Raw genomic sequence first — 19,538 nt, 5'->3', positions numbered from 1 at the left:
ATTTTCGAAAGCAAGCAAGCAAGAAGTCTCGAACGGAATAAAATTGAATTATTTTAACTACCGTCTTCCATAATTAACCAGTAACTATTTAATCTATCATGCGAGGGTTATTAATTGATTGATTAATTTTAGCCATTTATAATTATAATATTTACTTTAAGGATTTCAATATTTTAAAACTTATGTATAGTACAAGTCCGATAACTTTACAACTTCGGGTTGTAAGGGCGAAAAATTCCAGGAATTGCGGACTTATCGGATGCCCCCTCTAGTAGCACGATATTAGGTTGCGCGTGCGTAAATCATGGGCGTAAATCATTAGCAAAATAGCGCACGTATTGGGAGAACCACAATTAGTGTGCGTGCTCTACGTGCAAGTTATCGGACTTCTACTGTACTATCAAAATGAATATTTCGAAAATTTAAAAATCCAGTCCTATTTATTTTCGTCATTCGATCTCCAGGGCATCCAGGTGCCATTAAAATTTTCTGGATTGCCTGCAGGATCAAATGGAGCATTTGTTTGGTCCTTTAAAACGTGTCTATAATCGTCCAGTTTATTTTCCAGAAATTTTACGATCTGTAAAACAAATTAAATATAATTTTACAACTGTGATATGTATTAGTACAGAAAATAAATTTCTTTATATAGGGAGCAATTCCAAAATACGTGATATAGTCAGGGAAGGGGACTGGAGGTCTGTCAATGTATGATTCTTGTTATCTTGTGAATGGTCACTGAATAAACTTCAAAAATATTATTTAGTGTTAAACTTACATTTGGATACTTTGATGATAGATCCAGAGTTTCACAAGGATCGATTTGAATATTAAATAAACATAACTGAGAACAATTGGCGAATTGAGTCAATTCCTTACAGCTTAATTCGCTCACGGATCGAAGTACCTTCACTGTTTTCGACGAAAGCGGGAAAATATCATTTTCATTTATGGCTAAATTCGTTAAAGAATTGAGAACCCTCGTGATGTTGTACTTTGGATACAATTCATTATTTCCTGACTCCCCATAATAATTGCCATTAAGTTCTGGGGCTTCTGAATAATGATTGAAAAATGAATAATTGATTTTAAACAGTGAAGTATTACACAAAAATTTACTTTCAATGTGAATTACATACGTATGACGATCTTAAAGTCTTCATAAATAGCAGCTTCAGTATTTTCCTTGTCGTCAATATTGACAAGTAAAAATTTTCTGTTACTTTCTTTATCATTTCGAATTTTCGACCACTGGTCCACACCATCTATTTCTCCAAGATTAGCAACACTGCCACCGGCAGCAGAATAAAATGTTGGTAACCAGTCAGTTACGTGCATAAAAATATTCGATAGTCGCGAACGTTTTTTTATTAGCGGAGAATACACGCATGCAACTGCTCTAATACCCCCTTCGTAGACACTGAACTTGAGCTACAAGTAATTTTTTATAAGGGAATGTAAATAGATAACTTAATATGTAATATAAGAAATACCACCTTCATCAATATACAATACTTAAAATAGATATAATATTGTTAATACTCAAATTGGGTTGAAAATAAATATTCTGTTAATAAAAATCATTTCTTCGTTACCCCTCTCAACGGATAATTTGAGCCAGCATTCTCTAAAAATCCTTCACTTTGCGCACCATTATCAGAAGCAAAAACAATAATCGAGTTTTCGAGCATTTTTGCCTTTTTTAAAGCAGACACTGTACGGCCTACGGATTCATCAAGAGCTGTCATCATTCCTGGTCAACAGAGGAAAATATTATTGACACGTAATGAGATTTGTTAAGCGAAAACAATGTTTGAATTTTTCCCAAGAGGTACAAATCTATATAACCCTCGATGTATATCGATTGCATGTGACAGAAAAAAATACAAGTGATTGCACGTAAATGAAAGTGACTGCGGCCGACTAGAACTAATTGAAGGAATTCTACATGGGATTCCACGTGGAGACATGTGTGCAATTGCATGGAAAATTCAGGTGGTAAATTACAACAATTCACGTGGAAATCGACGATTTCCGCGTAGATTGTTTCAATTTACCACTCGAATTTCACGTGGATCTTTTCAACTGGGTAGGCCTGATTTCAAGTGATTTAAAGTAAGGGTACAGGAAGATAAATGACGAAAAGAGATTATAATTAATTTCAAAGTGATTTTAATTAACTTCAGACGATTTATTATAGTTATTCCAGATGACTGCAGATGAGTGTGTGTGATTGCGATTTATTTCTAGTAATTGGTATTAATTTAATCTGATTGAACTTGATTTGGCATACTTCCGATTGTAAGTAGATAACTAAAATATTTTTAAGCGATTACAGGATAACTGTACCTGATTTTAATATATTTAAGGAGATTAAAAATGACTGCAAGCAATTGTAAGGAGGTTTATATTATTTCAAGTAATTGAAAATAATTCGAAGCAATTGCAAGTGGTTGACAGTGATTTCAGATGGGTTTAGGCGATATGAATGTGATTACAGATGATTGTAGATGACTTCGTGTGTTTGGAAGTGATTGTACAGATTTACGGATGAGTGCAACTGTTTGCAGCAGATTGCAACTGATTGCAGTTGCATGTACGTAGTTTACAGTGATTACAAGCGGTTTTTTACGATTCTCAGTGACTAAAAGTGATTGTAGATGATTGTGTTTAAATGCAACTTACTGTGGGCGATTGTTACAATTGTTACTAATAAAAAATAGAATACGTGTGATTCACAGTGATTGCTGCTAACTGCACGTGATTATAAGTGAGTATACATGTGAATCACAGTGATTGCTGGTAACTGCACGTGATTACAAGTGATTGCATGGTTTTTAATGAGTTTTAAATGATATTACGTGACTACGCTATGTCTCACGTGATTTTAAAGTGATTTTAATAGATAGCATTTCATTGAAACTTATTACTCCTGATTGAACTTGATTTCATGTGATTATAAGTAATTGCTTAGTAATATTAGGTGAATTTAAGGCGAATGCAATAATATTGTTACGCTAATTGCAAGAGATATGTAACCCTTAATTGTTTCTCACCTGCAAATTTTCTTCGTTTGGGATTCTGAATATATCCAAACTTCGAGTCAATTTCCTTCAAATCTCTAACTTCGAGTGGATCTACTGCATCGCTACAATGTGGCGCAAGATGGGCAATCTCAAGGAATAAAGGAGTTTCAGGATCATGTTTATTAATTATTTCTTCAGCCTCATTTGATAAAATATCCGTGAAATATCCAGGAGTATAATCAACATTCAAGTGATTTGGTACATCTCGATGTAAATCGTATCCAGTTCTGTTCTATAAATTAATAAGGACAGTCTATTATAAGATTTTTTTTATTTTAATTATTGTTTTCTGAGATTTTAATGTTCTTCTTCTAAAATTTGAGTTATCAAAGGACCTTTAAAAGGGAAAGAAAATTTCAATCGAATACTTATTATTAAGCCAATAAAATAGCATGCATTTTTATAAAATTAATAACATTATTTTCTATTTCTTATGAAACTTACAATTTTATCTTGAATGTACGTGTGATTAAAGTACTGAATCATGCCATTATAATATCCGAAAAACGAATCAAATCCTCGATTAGCAGGCGTATGTTCTTTAGTATAATAACCTGTATGCCATTTACCAAGGAGACGTGTAACGTATCCTAATTTTTTTAAATGGGCTGGTAACAATGTTTCATTTAAGGGTATTCCCCGAGGTTCTGCAGCCTTTAGTGGATAACCCTGCATTCCTTAAAGTTGGAGACATATGAATTATGTAAAGAAAGCGGGGCAGTTAAACGGTGATGAGTTCGATTAATCTAATTTTACAGGAGAAGCAACCCAGTGGGAACAAAATTCGGAGACGTCTTTACGACATCGTTACGACATCTTTACAACAACTTTACGACATTCTATGTTCATGTCGTTACAGTGCCTTTACGATATCGTAAAAACATCGGCAGTTCATACAACATATTTACGATATCGTAAAGGCGACTTAACGACATGGACATAGGATGTCGTAAAGTTGTCGTAAAGATGTCATAACGATGTCGTAAGGACGTCGTCAAATTTTGTGCCCACTGGGAAAAGAAAACATTTATGGAGAAACCATTTACAACCAATTAAGTAAAATAATTGTGTGTGTAGGTGGATATGAAAGTATTTCCTTGAAGTTATACGATATATATATATATATAGTTTCACTTTTATAAACAGAAGATACATTTAATCACTTCAATTTTTTCACAGACTGTAATATTTTTAAGTACTAATGTAACTTCCGTTTCCGACATGAAAGTTTAAGGTAGTGGGAATTTTTGTTGCTGGGTTTTTCTTATATTTGTGGTGAAATTTGAAGTGAGTGGATTGTGGAAGTGTGTAGAAGGGTTTGTTTCTGAGATATTAATTGAAGGATTGTGAGATTGACATGGGGATGAAGATATTTCTGAGGATCGAGACAGATTTGTGTGGAAGTTGAGGTTAATTGGTTTGAGATTTATAACAGGGTGGGAGGACTGGGTTGATCGGGTTGGTAGTAGCAGGGTGGGATAGATACGGAGAAAGGCAAGATAGGTGCCAGAACGAAACGATAGAGGCAGGGAAGCATAGACGGCGGAAGCGTTTGAATTAGGTTCATGGATAGCGGAGCGAGTAACATCGAGGAAAAAACGGATTTCGAGCAGGAGGTTTATAGTACACCGCAAGGGGACATCAAAGAAAGGAAGGCAAGTGGGAAGTACAGAAAAACGGTAGAAAAGGAAAGATTGAGAGCAAAAAGCGTGGGAGCGATTCAGGTTTTTATCAACAGAAAGAGAGGGGAGAGGAGAAGCAGTGAAGAGAAGGACGATATAGGTTCCAGCTTGAAATATCAAAAAATGTTCCGATTGCCGCCGAAAAAGCATAGTATTGTAGAGAAGGGAAATTTATGGGGTTTTCTCTCGTTACGTATGTTTGTTATTTTACGTACTATTTTACCTCAAATGCACTCGATTCTAATTTATTTGGAATTTTAAATCTTGATCGAATTTGAAAAAGCTATCTTTGTAATATCTAATTAGATTCATGATAAGAAAACAGAAAAAGCATGAGTCATACGTTTCACGATAATTTAATGTTTATTATACAATCAACACAAATTTTATATAGCAGGTGATAATAAGTCCTAATTTAGACAATAATGCAGATAATTAAAATCTATAAATACGCAAATTAATTCACATACACGCACGCATACACAATGAACGACATTTCGTTATACAGAAATATAAACAGATAAATACGGTATATGGTATATTGCAAAGAATTAAAAAATAAATAATAAATATCTGAAGTTTGAGAATAGAAGGCCTTCCTTGAGTCATAAATGCGGTCGATTTAAATATTGGAGGTGATCATCGCAAGATCGCCCCAAAAGATATGTTCAAATGCCGGATAAGTTGATAAAAAAACCATTTTTATCTTTAAAAGTATATGAAGCACCACGCTTATGGATGAAAAAGTCACAGCACCATCAAACGCGGTGCTGGTCATGACCCGCTGGTATTCGAAAGTGGTGTAATTGAACGCTATAGGCTCCGCCCATTATCAATATAGATCACGCGATGATTTATTACCCTATACCTAAATTTATTTTGACCGCTCTTTTCATGATTTCGGCGGGACATCATTTACGCCAATCATCTGTAGACCTGAGGTGCAACCCTCGAATTTCCTGGCGGCAATACATTTTATTTCTACCTCACTTTTCATGATTTTAGAGGGAAAATATTTATGCATATAAAATGGCCTAGTTATCCCCCTTTCGAAAGGTCACGGAGAAAAAGATATCACACAAGGATATCGCAAAACCTCTATACTGCAAGAAAGCGCAATATGATAACGTACAATCAGGTTCCGGAGCTTTGTACGATATTATAATGCACTAATATCACAGAAAAAAATTAAGTTAAATTTTGTTGCTGTCATCTGCTACGGCGTCCTTAGCAGAAATGGGAAAAAGGCAGAGTATGAGTCAGTTCGAGCTATAAATCGGGACACCAAATTTAAAATAATCACAGAAAAATCAAAAATTTGCTGCGGGTAAGACTTGCAACGGTCAATGATTAAACATATTTTGGCGAAAATTTCATTGAGGTTAGGAAAATAATTATGAACTCGTCGACTGCGTCGCGCTGAAGTGAGCAAATTTCGGTAAAACATGTTGAATCAACAACAGAAAACACACACAAAATTTGTTCTTACTGATATACTTCCTCCGAAATAAATCACATTATTGTAGACGAATTAGAACTTATTTAATACCATTTAGAAAAAGCGCAAAATGTAACTGACAGATGGTAATTCTCATTTCTTACGTTATAGATTGCACAATTATGCGGCATATAATGTAAAAACTTGCAATGTACGATTTTCATGATTCTGTTATATTATAATGCGATAATTACGTTATATAGCGCAGGAATTACGATATATATTGTAATTTATGCGATATAGTTTTCTCCGTGCTTGAAGCTTTACAAAACGTTTCGAAAATCAAGAAAAATGTATAAAATGCGGGTATGCAAATCGCCATTAAATTATTGTAGCTTGCCAAAATGACATCTTCGTGTTCTGGTCACTGCACTTCAATCAATGAGACACACTCCGTACAACATCACACACACAGATAATTTTAATTTACCAACACTTTTGTAGAATCGTTTGTTATTCATAATAGTTACATACCTTATTCTTTAATCTACATGTCTTGAATATAGAATTACAAAATCGTTTTAAAATAAGTATTAATTCAGAATCACACAATCAACAGCTAAGTTCCCACAGTAAATTTCGCTTGTTATCACTTTAGCATTTGGTATTCTTTCACGATTATAATTGCCAATTATTTTCTCTGGATCGCCCTCCTCAACCAATTGAAATGAGTTCTTCCTAAGGTTCCCAATGATTCGATATGGACCGTGATAGATATGGAAAAATTTAAGAGTTACTTTGCTAAATGCATCGAATTTTTTAGGAATGTCCGACCAAACTAAATCACCAATCTCTAATTCCGATCTTGAACAAGTTTTCTGAGCAAGCTTCTTTTTTCCAAAACAGCTTCATAATTTCTCATTTGTCAACGAAAATTTAGTGACATGAGTGATATATTTTATCTCTAGGAATGAAATCATTTTCTGGATTATATAATGTGGTCTGACACCAAAATGTAACTCATGCGGAGAGAAACCGCTACTGCTATGTGTCGTAATATTCAACAAGGATTCAATGTCTGATAAATGCTTGGCCCAACGAGTATGAGTGTCGGAACAAAAAGTCCTATACAATCGGCCCAATTCCCTCATTTCTCTTTCAGCCTGATTACTTTAGGGATGTCTAACTGAAATAATTAATGGTTCTATGCCTTCCTTTTGCAATGCCGCACTCCAAAAAGGTAATGAAAATTGACTGCCATTATCCGATAAGATTTTGTTGGCCTTCCCATTTCCGGAATGTATCTATAATTGATTTTACTCATAGCTGCTTTTGTCCTCTCTCTCTCTCTCTCTCTTGATTGGATGCAATTTCACATACATACTTTGAATATGCAACCAATAAAACAAAATATATTCTACTCCACCGATTGATCGTGGTAGTGGCCCATAAAAGTCTACAGTTACTAATTCGTTTGCTTGTTCCCCTTTGATGAATTGGAATTCCCCTTCCATTTTAAAATTTACAGGCTTTATCCTTTGACAAAGATCGCAAGGTACAATAAACTTTTTATTATCTTGATTAATGGCTTTTCAATGAAAGAATCGCCTAATATACATAAATGTTCAATCGTACCCAGGGTGAACTCATTTTCAGTGTATATGATCAATTACTTTCTCAGTTAATTGTATGGCTAAAACTAATTTCCAGTTATTAAATGGATGATTTTTTCTAAATAATACGTGTTCATGAATAAGAAAATTTTTTTCAATACTTTTAGAGTTGATATAATCCTTAATTTCTTTCACTATTTATTCGTGTTCCGGCAAGAGTTTTATGTTTCTTAATTCCTTTTTCAAATCGGTATTTACTTTAAACAGATTGCATATAATAATTTGTTTATCAATAGTCAAATTAAATATTAAGTCATGAATACTTAGGATGTTCTTTTCCTTCTATTCAAATTTTTCAGCCGGATTTCTGCTAAAAAAAATCAGTGTTTAAGATTTTACGTCCTAGTCAATGCCTAACATCAAATTGATATTGTTGCAAAGTTACGCTACACCGCACTAAACGTGAATTTGGAAATTTTGCCTCATTTAAGAAAGTAAGCACTTGTTGATCGGCAATAATTTTAAATTTGTTTCCGTAGAAATATCTACGACATATGGTAACTGAATTAACGATGGCTAGTAATTCTTGTTCTGTCTTCGTATAGTGGTTCTTTGTTCAGCACTAACATTGGCTCACTAGAGAAATTATGTAATGATCGCCCTTCTCATCAGTCTGATATAAAATTCCGCTTATACCCTTGTTCGAAGCGTCAGTTTGCAGTTTAAATTTGGAATTTGGAAGATAATATCTTAGCATGATACTATCCGCGAGATTATATTTTAATTGTATATAAGTTTGTCGGTGATGTTCATGCAATTCCAAGAACTAGATTCCTTGAAAATATCTCTGAACGGCTCTATATAATTTGAATAGCGAGATACGAACTGTCGATAATAATTGCATATTCCCAAAAAACTTTGTAATTGTTTTCTATTCTTCGGTTCAACGAAATTTATAATAATTTGTAGTTTATACCTAACGGGTTTGATTTCTTTAAAAGATAATTCAAATAGCAAAAATTTAACTGATTCTCGAAAAACTAATGATTTATCTAGCCTCAGAGTAAAATTGCGATCTTGTAAAGTAGCGAAAAGAGAACATATATCATTTATATGATTTTCGAAATTACCAACAGTGGTAACGACTAAGTCATCGACATAATCTGTGAGACAAGAGTCAAATTGATTACCTAACACATAGTCTAAAGGCCTAATAAAACCTGAACCGGCTGTCTTTATACTAAATGGCATTCGACAGAATTGGTATATCTTAGAATTATGCACGAATAAGGTATATTGACGAGAATCCCAATGTAATGGAATCTGTCAATAGCCATTCGACAGGTCAGTCGTCGAGATATACCTTACACCATACAATTTTCGCGTAATGTCCATAATAAAAGATGGTGCTTCATTTTCAGATTCAATTATGTTGTTGATAAATCGTGCATCTAGGCAAATAAGAATATTTCCATCGCTCTTATCTGCTATACGCAAAGGGTTACAACACGAACTTGTTGACCTTTCAATTATTCCTGCAGAGAGTATTCTTTCAATTTCCTCATGGACTGAAATCCGAAATTTCAGAGGAATGGGATATTACCTATGAATATTCGTTTTACGAGGTTTGATTTTAAGCTGATATTTATAATTACCGGCACTCTGATCTTTTTGTGAAAAAGTTTTTTAACTTGAGATAATATTTGAATTAAGGTATCGCGTTCCTCAGGAGTAAGCAATGTAAAGGATTCCACGATCAATCTAATGTCGTTCAAGAAAGTATCACTTTCAAAATCATTACAAACTTTATTTGAATGAAAAATATTTAACTGGGATGATTCGAGTTCGTTTAGATCATGTTCATTGATAATCTTTTTCAAAGCATGATCATCCTCATACTCGGGATCATTTAAATTATAAAAGACAAGGAATTGGTTTTCCCTTTGTCATCGTTAATTATATTCGTAAGCTCTGGCTTATCGACGAGATCTCGTTCTCCATTATTGACACCAGATACGTGAATCAAATCACTTACGCAAGAAATCAAATTACCATAATCTTTTCAATAATCTTGAGGTTGAAGCAAAAAAACAAACAGGAAATACAATTTAAATCATCAATACAATAATCACTCAAATCATTTTAAAATAAAACATCAGTTAGCACATTATCAACAATATTATTGATTGGATCGTTTTTATGTTCATCCACATCAATGCATTCAATATCATAGTGATTGAGATTCAAGATTGAGAGTCTCTCTTTTTTCAGTGACGATTTAAAAGATTTAAATCATTACGTCTGACAATAAACGTTAAACAGATTTCAACCATTTAAAATCATGGTAATTTTCAAACAGTTAAAAAAATAAATATGTACAGATGGGGGTTACTTATCGTTCGGCTGAAGAACCGGTTTGACGGTAGCGTTCCCACCTGGATTAGCGTTAGGGGAGGCGTAAAGTTCTTCCTAATATCCCTGATTTTGGAATTAGTCCTTCGATACAATAATAAATATCTGAAGTTTGAGAATGGAAGGCGCTCATTGAGTCATCAATGCGGTCGATTTAAATATTGGAGGTGATCATCGCAAGATCGCTCCACAAGGTATGCTCAAATACTGGATAAGTTGATAAAAAAAACCATTTTTATGTTTAAGAGTATATAAAGCACTACGCTGATGGACGCAACAGTCACAGCTCCATCAAACATGGTGCTGGTCAAGATCCGCTGGTATTCGAAAGTAGAGTAATTAAATAATTAAAATGCGGTTTTGTTTCAAAAGCGAGAATCTCTGTAGGGTCTACCCATTATCAATATAAATCATCACGCGATGATTTATTACCTAATACCTACATTTTATTTCCACCGCCTTTTTGATGATTTCGGCGAGACATAATTTACGCCAGTCAACCGTAGACCTGAGGTACAACCCTCGCTTTTCTTGGCGGTAATTAATTTTATTTCTCCCCCACTTTTCATGATTTCAGCGAGAAAATATTTTTACATATTAAATGGGCTCAAAGAGTATAGTAAGGACTGTAGGGAGGAGTGGAAGAAGTACTTAAAAGAAATTATGCTAAAGTAGAGATAGAGGAAATGGGAAGTGCAGGAAGGGAAGAGCGAAGAGGGGAGAGGTTGGTACTGGTGAAACTAAAAAAATGGGAACATACGTGCGAAGTGATGATAAAGAAGAGGATGTGATATGGAAGCTCGGGGAGAACACAGGATGATTTGACATGGGTAGAAAAGAAGGTGCAGTATCACTTAAGGAAAATAGCGGAAGAAAAAAGAAAAAGGGGAGCAGAACATGGGATAAGTATGGGAAAATGCAGATAGAAGGAGTATGGTGTGATTCGGGCGAAGAAAGGGAAGAGTTAGTGAGAAATGAGGTGCCGGAAAACTAAGAGTGAAGGAAACAGGAGATAGGAATATAAAAAATAGTAAGAAGTAAAGAGCAATGGAAGGAATAGTGATGGGAGTAAGGAACGAATGTATAACAGGGAATGATAAGAAAGAGATGAACGAAAAAAAAGAAGGATTAATAGTAGAAGTGGTAAAAACGGGAGAGCAGAAGTGGAAGATAGTGGGGGTTTATGTGAACGGTGATATGCAGGAGAAAGCAGAGGAGATGGAAGAAAATGATAACAAAATAAAGAAAAGATTAGGGTTATAATAGGTGGGGATTTCAATGCGAGAACAGAAGATATAGGAGGAAGAGAATGATGAGGAGAGAGAGGAAGAATATCCAAAGATAGGGTACTGAATAAGGAGGGAAAGAAGTTACTAAAGAACTTGGAGGAGTTGGGATGTTTTATCTTAAACTGAAATATAGATATATAGAATATAGGAGATTCGGATCACTTTTTCTTAGTAGTGACATGAGAGGGAAAAATAAGAAATAGAAATATGAATAAAAAGAGAGCAAAGGTAAAAAGTATAAGACAAGGAGATGTTTCAAGGCAAGGCAAAGAACAGCTTTAAGAAAAGGTCAGAAATATCAAAATGGGACAAGGAGATGTGGACGAAGAGATGGAAAAAATGATAGCAAAAATAAAAAGAGGATTAGAGTGCACAAACAAAAATGAAGTTAGTACAGGGGGACTAGAAGTGGATGGGATGAGGATTTTGAAGAGAAAAAGAAGGAGATCTGAAAGGAAATAGGTAAATGGAGAAGAATATAAGATAAAAAAGAAGAAATATACTGACTTGTGTGATTAAAAGAAAGAGGAAGAGAATAAAAGGTTTAAGGAAGAGGAGGAGAAGGCTAGGATGAAGAAAATGTAAAGAGGAAAAAGAGTAAACCAAGATAAGTAAAGTGGGAGAATATGAAAAATATTTTTGGATTTGTTAGAAGGAGTAAAGAGAAAAGTTAGAAAGGGAAGAAAATATTGGTAGAGAAAGAGATGAGGAAGAGGAAATAACGAGGGAAGAAATAGTCAAGGTGTTAGGAATAATGAAAGATAGAAAGGTATCTGGTATAGATGAGAATCCGAATGAAGTATGGAAATATGGACGGACGGAACTAAAGGAATGGGCATGGATAATGTGTAATAGTGTGGAGAGGAGAGGGGTGGTCAGAGTTGTGGAAAGAAGGAGTAGTGATATCTATAATAAAGAAAGGAAAAGGAGAGTAGGTTAAAAAGTATAGGGATGTGAGGTTGATGCCAACTTATGTAAAGTATATGTAACTGAACTATCTGGTAAATGACAGGATTAAAGCGGAAAAAGGGACAGCGATAGCAGTGTTCGTGGACTTAAAGACGGCGTTTGACTCATAAGACCGAGGCGAAATAGAAAAGTTTATGGTTAAAAGGGAGATAACAGAGAGATTAATAAAGAGTGTATCGGAAATTTGTAGAGATAGAGAAGAAAAAGATATATACACTGGCATATGCTGACGATATAGTGTTGATGGCAGAGGATGAAGAAGGGATGGCGGGCTTAATTACAGGATTAGAGAAATACTTTGATGAGAAAAAGTTGAATTTAAATGTAGAAAATACAAAGAAAATATAATTAAAAAAGGAGGGGCAAGAAAGAAAGAATGGATGGGAAAATGGAAGGGAGTAAAGATAATAAAAGGGAAAGGATAAAAAAGCAGCAGGGATAATAAAACAGATATATAAAATAGGAAAAAGGAGGTTGGAAAAATTGGATAATAAGAATGTGGTTATTTGATACGCGGTACGGGCGGTATTAGGTTATGGAACAGAAATATGGGGATGGAACGAAGGAAAGATATTGATAGTTTACAAGAAAGGCATATAGGTGGACGCTTAGGGTCGACTGGAGGACGCCAAGATATATGTTGAGAGAAAAAGCGCGAAGGGATAAATTGAGTACCAGAGCGGGAAAGAGGTTATGGGACGTTGAGATGAAGCTGAGGGAGGGAAAGAAAGTGAAGTTAGCGAGAAGGTGTTTGATGGATGTAGAGGAGAGGAGAGGGAGGATAATAGAATTAACGAGATGGGAAGAGGAAACGAGGGAGATCTTTAACGATACAGATATAGAAGACACGGCTCAAGTAAACTGGGAAGAATATAAAAAGGAGAGAGGGAAAGACCATTAATAGAAAGATAGGGGATGATTAAGGTATAAAAATATAATAAATGGTATAAGATGATAAAAAAGGAAGGAGTGCCAAAGTATTTAGAAAAAAGATGGGGGAGAGATGGTGGACCAGAATAGCAATATTCATATTGGGAAACGAGTTAAGGAAAGAAATATACTGGGAAAAGAAAGATAATAGAAGGTACAAAATCTATGAATGGGAAGAGGAAACATGGGAGTATAAATAGGAAGGGTTTAGAAGAGGAATCGAAGATGAAGGAAGCTGGCAAGAGTATGTGGTGAAGATTATAGGGGAGGATAGATTAGGGGAAGAATGGATAAAGGAGTTGGAGGGTGCGAAAGGAGCAAATGAAAAAGAATGAAAGAATGTATGTGAAAAAATGGTAAATTGGAGGTACAAAAAAAGTGAAAGGAAAACGAAACAGAAGTCGCTTAGATTAAAAGAGTAAAGGTTGTAAATAATAGTTATGTAATAGCACAAGAAGACTAAGATGTGGTTAGTGGGACGATGGTCGTGGGGGCTAAAGCGTAGGCTTTGGACCCACTCCGTCGGCTTGCGGGTTCGATTCCCGCCTCGCACTCTGGAAGAGCTTCGGCGGCCCATGCGGTGAAACACTAGCCTAGCAAGGGAGTTGTTCATCTCCGGAGAGTCGCGGGACCGGTACCTCTAGAGAGAAAAGGTTTTCTCTCTACGTACTTACAGCTGTTGCTCTTGGTGGTTCGGAACTCACCTTAAACTGTAGGTCCCCCTTTCACCACCAAGTAAGTGTGTGCAAAGAAGAAGGTGCAAGAAAAATGTAAACCCTTAGGGGACATATTAGAAGCTTCCATTCCATAAGATTTTATGTAAATAGTTTTAAATAATTGTAAATAGCAGGGATAAGATTATATGAAAATATGTATGCGGAAAGATTTACGAAGGGGCACGGTGCACGGTGCACGGTGCACCAGGCCCCAGGGGGCCGAAGGGCCCCTGAACCTAGAAAAATAATAAAGTTCACAGCAAAATTGGGATTTTCTCTGCCCTTAAGAGGGCCCCTTCGAGTTTTAGTCTCAGGTCCCGAAAAATATTAATCCGACGCTGCTTAAAACCTTAAAAATTCACTCATAATATTTATAATTGATTCTTATTCTCTGATGAATTGAGAACAACATACGCAATATATCATTGCGTTTAAATATTAAATTTGAAAAAGTTGATTTTTTCCGTGTTTAATCAATGGGAAACTTCATGGTGTTTGTGCCACCCCTAAATATTAGCCGATTTGGCTCAAGTTCGGAGATATTGTCTTTGGGCATTGAAACAACACTGGCTGGAGTGGTGCAGATAAATTGTGAAACAAATTCCACAAAGTCAAAATAAGAACCACCCTAATGTACATGTAAAAATCTAATAGAAATGAAATGCGGCGTAAAATACTTGTCAAAATTCGATAATAAACTTCATGATCGATTAACTGTTTTAATTAAAGTGCTAGAGTTATTTATGCACACTTGGATTAATACATAGATACAAAATACATAGGACATCTTTACCCCATAAAGGATACAAAGGAACTAAGCTCTTAGGTCGTTTTATAGAGGCAGCTTCGAGATAGTGGCGCCAATATTCTTATGGCAACACGATAGTTAGGTCCGTCGTGTGGACTAATACATTCTGCAGGTACCTGACAGCTTCCCAGATAACAATATTGCGAGGCACGTTACCTGCGTGGAATACGAGACACGCGGTGCGTGTAGGGTATGGTGCATATCCTTTGCGTTTTGTGAGAGGCACGTACGTACGAGGCTTACAACTCGCATTTTGTGTTAGGCGTGTTTAATTTGCCGCTACTGAAATTTTGAGGTTATACTCTTTATTTCAGTAACGGTGAATTTTTATCATGTTTTTATATTTTTCTAATTGACACAATTAGAAAAAGAAAGTTTTTTACGGTAAACTGATTATTATTGTACACAACCCTGATAGATAATCGTCGTGTGTCATTTAAATATAAGTTAAATAATTTGTATTGTACGTTGAGAATTTTTAGATATACCATACATATAATAAATATATATCTATTATCTATAGGTAAAATTTTTTTTCTTTAACTTTTTCATATAAGGCTCGCTTCTCACCGTTACGCGTGCGACCCTCATGACGTGCGAGAATTATGCGTTGCATATGATAACTCATTCGCGTGGCGTGGTAAATGCATGCCTGCAGAATAACCAGAACGCGTGCGTGCCGCTCGCCCTGTGCGCGCATTTTGTTATCTGGGTTTATAAAAAACATATGGAGCTACCGGCGTCCAGACGGGTATCCAAATTTGAAGAACAGCATATGTCCAAACTGACGACCACTGTAGCAACGTCAAGATGTTTTTTTTATCATAACTTAACCGAAAATTCGATTCTTAATGCCTGTGGAGCGGGACGAAAATCGAGTTTGCTACCCTAGACAAGAAACTCGATTGTGGACCAGCTGTACAGGAATTTCAACTCGAATTTCGACTATTGATATGATGAAAAATTGTGTGCATGACTCGAGTCGAGGCAACGATTTCCCTCGTGTGATGCAAGCTCTCGTTTCGCTCGAGCAGCTAACTTTGCACTCGTGAAATAGTTACCTTTCGACCCTTCTCATGCAATACACTATTTCGGGTTCGTAACCTTTGATTCAGCTGGGCAGTTTTCAGAATGGGTGCTCTGTTTGCTCTCGTGAATGACGTTAACGTCGTCTTTCAGGGAAATTTTCTCGAAGACTTGAAGGAGTTCTCTCATCTAAATTAAGTGTTGAATTTAGGCTTGATTCCTACGTGGCGAATCTGACACTTTATCTACAATATAGTCTATAATATCCCCTTCGTCATCAGAAGCTGCATTCTCAAAAATAATCTTTTCATGAAAATAATCGTTAAATGATTTAGAAGTTTTAATGTTAGGGCTGAAATGTTAGGGTCTCGTACATTTTAAGATACGTCACTACCAGAAGATGTAGTTAGATTTGTTTCTGCGACCTGCCTGGTCGAAAGTGGAGATCCGGTCCGCCCCGATCCGACGAGTTCTACTGTATTACATTTTAGGGTAAAAAGTTTAAAAGTCCAAATTTTTTCAATAAATTAGGTATAAAAAAGAGAAAATATGATTTAAAAAAAACTAAGTTTATTCAAAAAGTTGATTTAGCCCAGTTTAGCTTTCCATGCTTCAATTATAACAAAAACAAAAATTCAAAATAATGTCATACAATGGTTGCAAATTTTAAGATAAAAAAGAGTTAAACGATAAATTAGACTAATTTATAATAAGATATAATAAGATTATATAATTACCCGTTCTGATGGGATAACGCCCGGTAAGAAAAGCTGTCCTTGATGGCGTACAAGTTGGTTGAACGTAATATCTATTCAAAATTATACCATTGTAAGCAAGAGCATCAATATTTGGAGTTGGAATCTGATCAGCCCCATGGAAACTCACATCGTTCCACCCCTAAACATATATAAATTCATAAAATTATTGAATTATATGCAATATTTTATTTGTTATATATTTATTATTTTGAATACCAAATTTAGTACTCCCCCATAGAATATACCCTGAGACTGAAAATCGTACACTAATTTGTCCGTAATATGTTATAAAGTTTTAAAAAATGTCTCTTAAAAGTTTTTCCGATCTGGAGGTATTTTCGAGATTTTTGTGAAAGTATGTAAAAAACCCCTAAAGATTTTTTTTTCTCAACAATACAACTTTTTTTGTGATGACAAACCAGAAAGGATTGTTAAATAATTTAAAATAATATTCTTATTTGTTTTTGAAGACAGCATAAAATTGTATTGTTGAAAACAAATATCTCTTACAGAATATAATACATATTTTCGCAAAAATCTCGGAATAATGCAAGATTGCAAAAAGTGTAAAGAGACATTGTTTAGAAATTTTCAGAAATGACAATTTAATCCTTTGACTTTTTTCGCATCTTGTTTCGTTTTGAGAATAAAAGTGAATTTTAGTTTTTCAGACAAAAAGAATGTCCTCTTCTCTCCAAGGACTATTTTTTAATAATCTGCGTCGTGAATTTTATTAATTTAAATACTCATGACTTTGTAAAAAAAATCGACAAGCCGGTGACATACGCTTCGTCTTATTCCCTATGAAGAACAACAAATTTGAGTGAGGTTTAATTATATGTCTTTAGGGTAGACTGCCTCCGTGATATGAAATGAATTCGGTCAACAGACTCAATTTACAACTTGGGAAAGTCCCACAAACATTATTCACTGTAATAATAAAGTTCCAAATCATAATATAATGCATAATCCATTTCCATACATGCGTTCGCATGCAAAATTTCAGTCCCAAAATAAACCTTCTAAGTTAAAAACAAGTCACCAGGGCATTTTTGAAGTTGGAGCTTAGAAAAATCGGTTTTCAAGAAAAACGTATTTAAACTTGGCGAGTGCCATTAGCACCAATGTTATATTTTTTCTTTGAACATAAAATATACCTAATTTTGGTTACAATCTAGATATAAACATACTCCCAACAAACTTAGTGTAGGTCCCAGTATCAAATCTCGCTCAAATCCAAAAATTACAATTTTGACCTCAACTTAAAAAAACGTGAATATCTTCTAAAATAGAACCGGCTATACCCGAGTGAAAATGCTTTGACTTGAGTTCAACTTGAGTTTGTCTGCAAGACATCGATGTCTGTCTGTGTCTCCAAACTAAGTCGAGACACAGGCCTTCGTCTTACTTTTATGGCCACGACAGGTCAAACGGCGTTTACTTGTCTCAAGCCGAGGCCTGTCTTGGCTAAGACGACGTGTCTTAAGACGAGGGTTGTCTTGGCTAAGATAATCGGTGTAAGTGTGCCGCAATACGAACCTTTTTCGATTAATAAATTAGATTAAAATTGATGAATGAAAAATTTGCAATTATTAAATTAGTTATTTTTAATGAATAAATTCTGAATCTGTGGGCTTGAACGAGTATAACCCTTAAAAATAAAAATTGTAACTTTTTAGAAGGATCTCCTAAGCCGTTAGAAATACGTAAAAATAAACAACATTTTCAGAATTGAAGACAGAAATTGAAGTCTGGCTCTGTCTCAAAACGGAAACATGCTAAAGTTGAACTTTTCGACTTCAGCATGTCTTGATTGGGGGCAATTTAAGTCGAAATCAAGTCGAAGCATGCTTACTCGGGTATATTCTAAATTGCTCTTCTGCGTTCAGTTTCAACATCAGAAAAAACTTGTTGTTTGTTATCTAAATTTATTCTTTGAGTTTTACCTATTATTGGGGACCTACATATGCATACAGACATTCAATTATTACAGAATGATAGAAAAAATAAATAAATACATTTTGTAATTTTTAATTGTTCCTTTCTACATAAAATTTAAAGAGAAAAAAACAAGAGGAACAACTGGAAATATGTGGGCAATTTCTGTTAAAAGAGGCAAACCCCGCCTTCTTATTTATTTAAAAATATTTTTTACAATTTTTTTTAACTGTGCACACTATTTTGTTAACGCTTTTTCGCATCTGTTGCGATTTGAAGGAAAAATGCGAAAATTCGATTTTACGAACAAAAAATCTCCTGAGCAGTAGAAAATGCCCGATGTACAGCTCCAGTTTTTTCGTTACTTTGAAGCTTAAAAGAGGATCCCAGACTATGAAAAAAAGAATTAGACAATCCACCTCATTTAGGGATTGAAATCAACGCTGTTACATTTTTAAGTCTTTTACTGTTTGAAGGGGTAAAACTGCTTGTTTTTAATGTTTTTCCACAAAATTGTTTTAATTGATGCTGTATTAATATATTATCTCAAGTTCTAAAAAGACTTACAGTCTACAGTATTGCAATTCAGAAAATCTACCTCTAGTAAACTTCACAATATGACATATAGTTTAAGATTTTCGACTTTGTTGCTGCAAATATTTTCTTTTAATATTTAATTTTATTAAGAATCATTGGTGCTATTGGAAACACTCCTTAAATTAAGTTTCGTCCACAATTTTAATATTATTAATTCATTGATGCCGTCCGAGACGAGAAATACAGTCTGTCAAGTTAAAGCGTGGGTGGCTTTACTCGCAGTCGGTAAGGTGTATCGACATGATTTTGGTGTCAAAATATTAAGAAGAGCTCCCT

The 19,538-nt window shown here is 34.8% G+C and overlaps 1 protein-coding gene across 1 annotated transcript in view; it reads right to left on the bottom strand.

Annotated features, from left to right (window-relative positions):
* Positions 1-328: 328 nt before the first annotated feature.
* LOC117167792 (arylsulfatase B-like) overlaps positions 329-19,538 on the bottom strand; it is a 58,921-nt gene continuing 39,711 nt past the window's right edge. The window contains exons 2-8 of the mRNA XM_033352984.1: positions 16,707-16,866; positions 3,531-3,763; positions 3,057-3,318; positions 1,596-1,753; positions 1,140-1,431; positions 779-1,056; positions 329-580 (exon numbers count right to left, since the gene is read on the bottom strand). Of these exons, the coding sequence (XP_033208875.1) occupies positions 437-580; positions 779-1,056; positions 1,140-1,431; positions 1,596-1,753; positions 3,057-3,318; positions 3,531-3,763; positions 16,707-16,866 (1,527 nt within the window). The 3' untranslated portion in view covers positions 329-436. The remainder of the gene's footprint in view (positions 581-778; positions 1,057-1,139; positions 1,432-1,595; positions 1,754-3,056; positions 3,319-3,530; positions 3,764-16,706; positions 16,867-19,538) is intronic.

This window comes from Belonocnema kinseyi, chromosome 1 (assembly GCF_010883055.1).
Source record: "Belonocnema kinseyi isolate 2016_QV_RU_SX_M_011 chromosome 1, B_treatae_v1, whole genome shotgun sequence".
Taxonomy (NCBI): domain Eukaryota; kingdom Metazoa; phylum Arthropoda; class Insecta; order Hymenoptera; family Cynipidae; genus Belonocnema; species Belonocnema kinseyi.
This window is presented reverse-complemented; position numbering and strand designations above follow the sequence as displayed.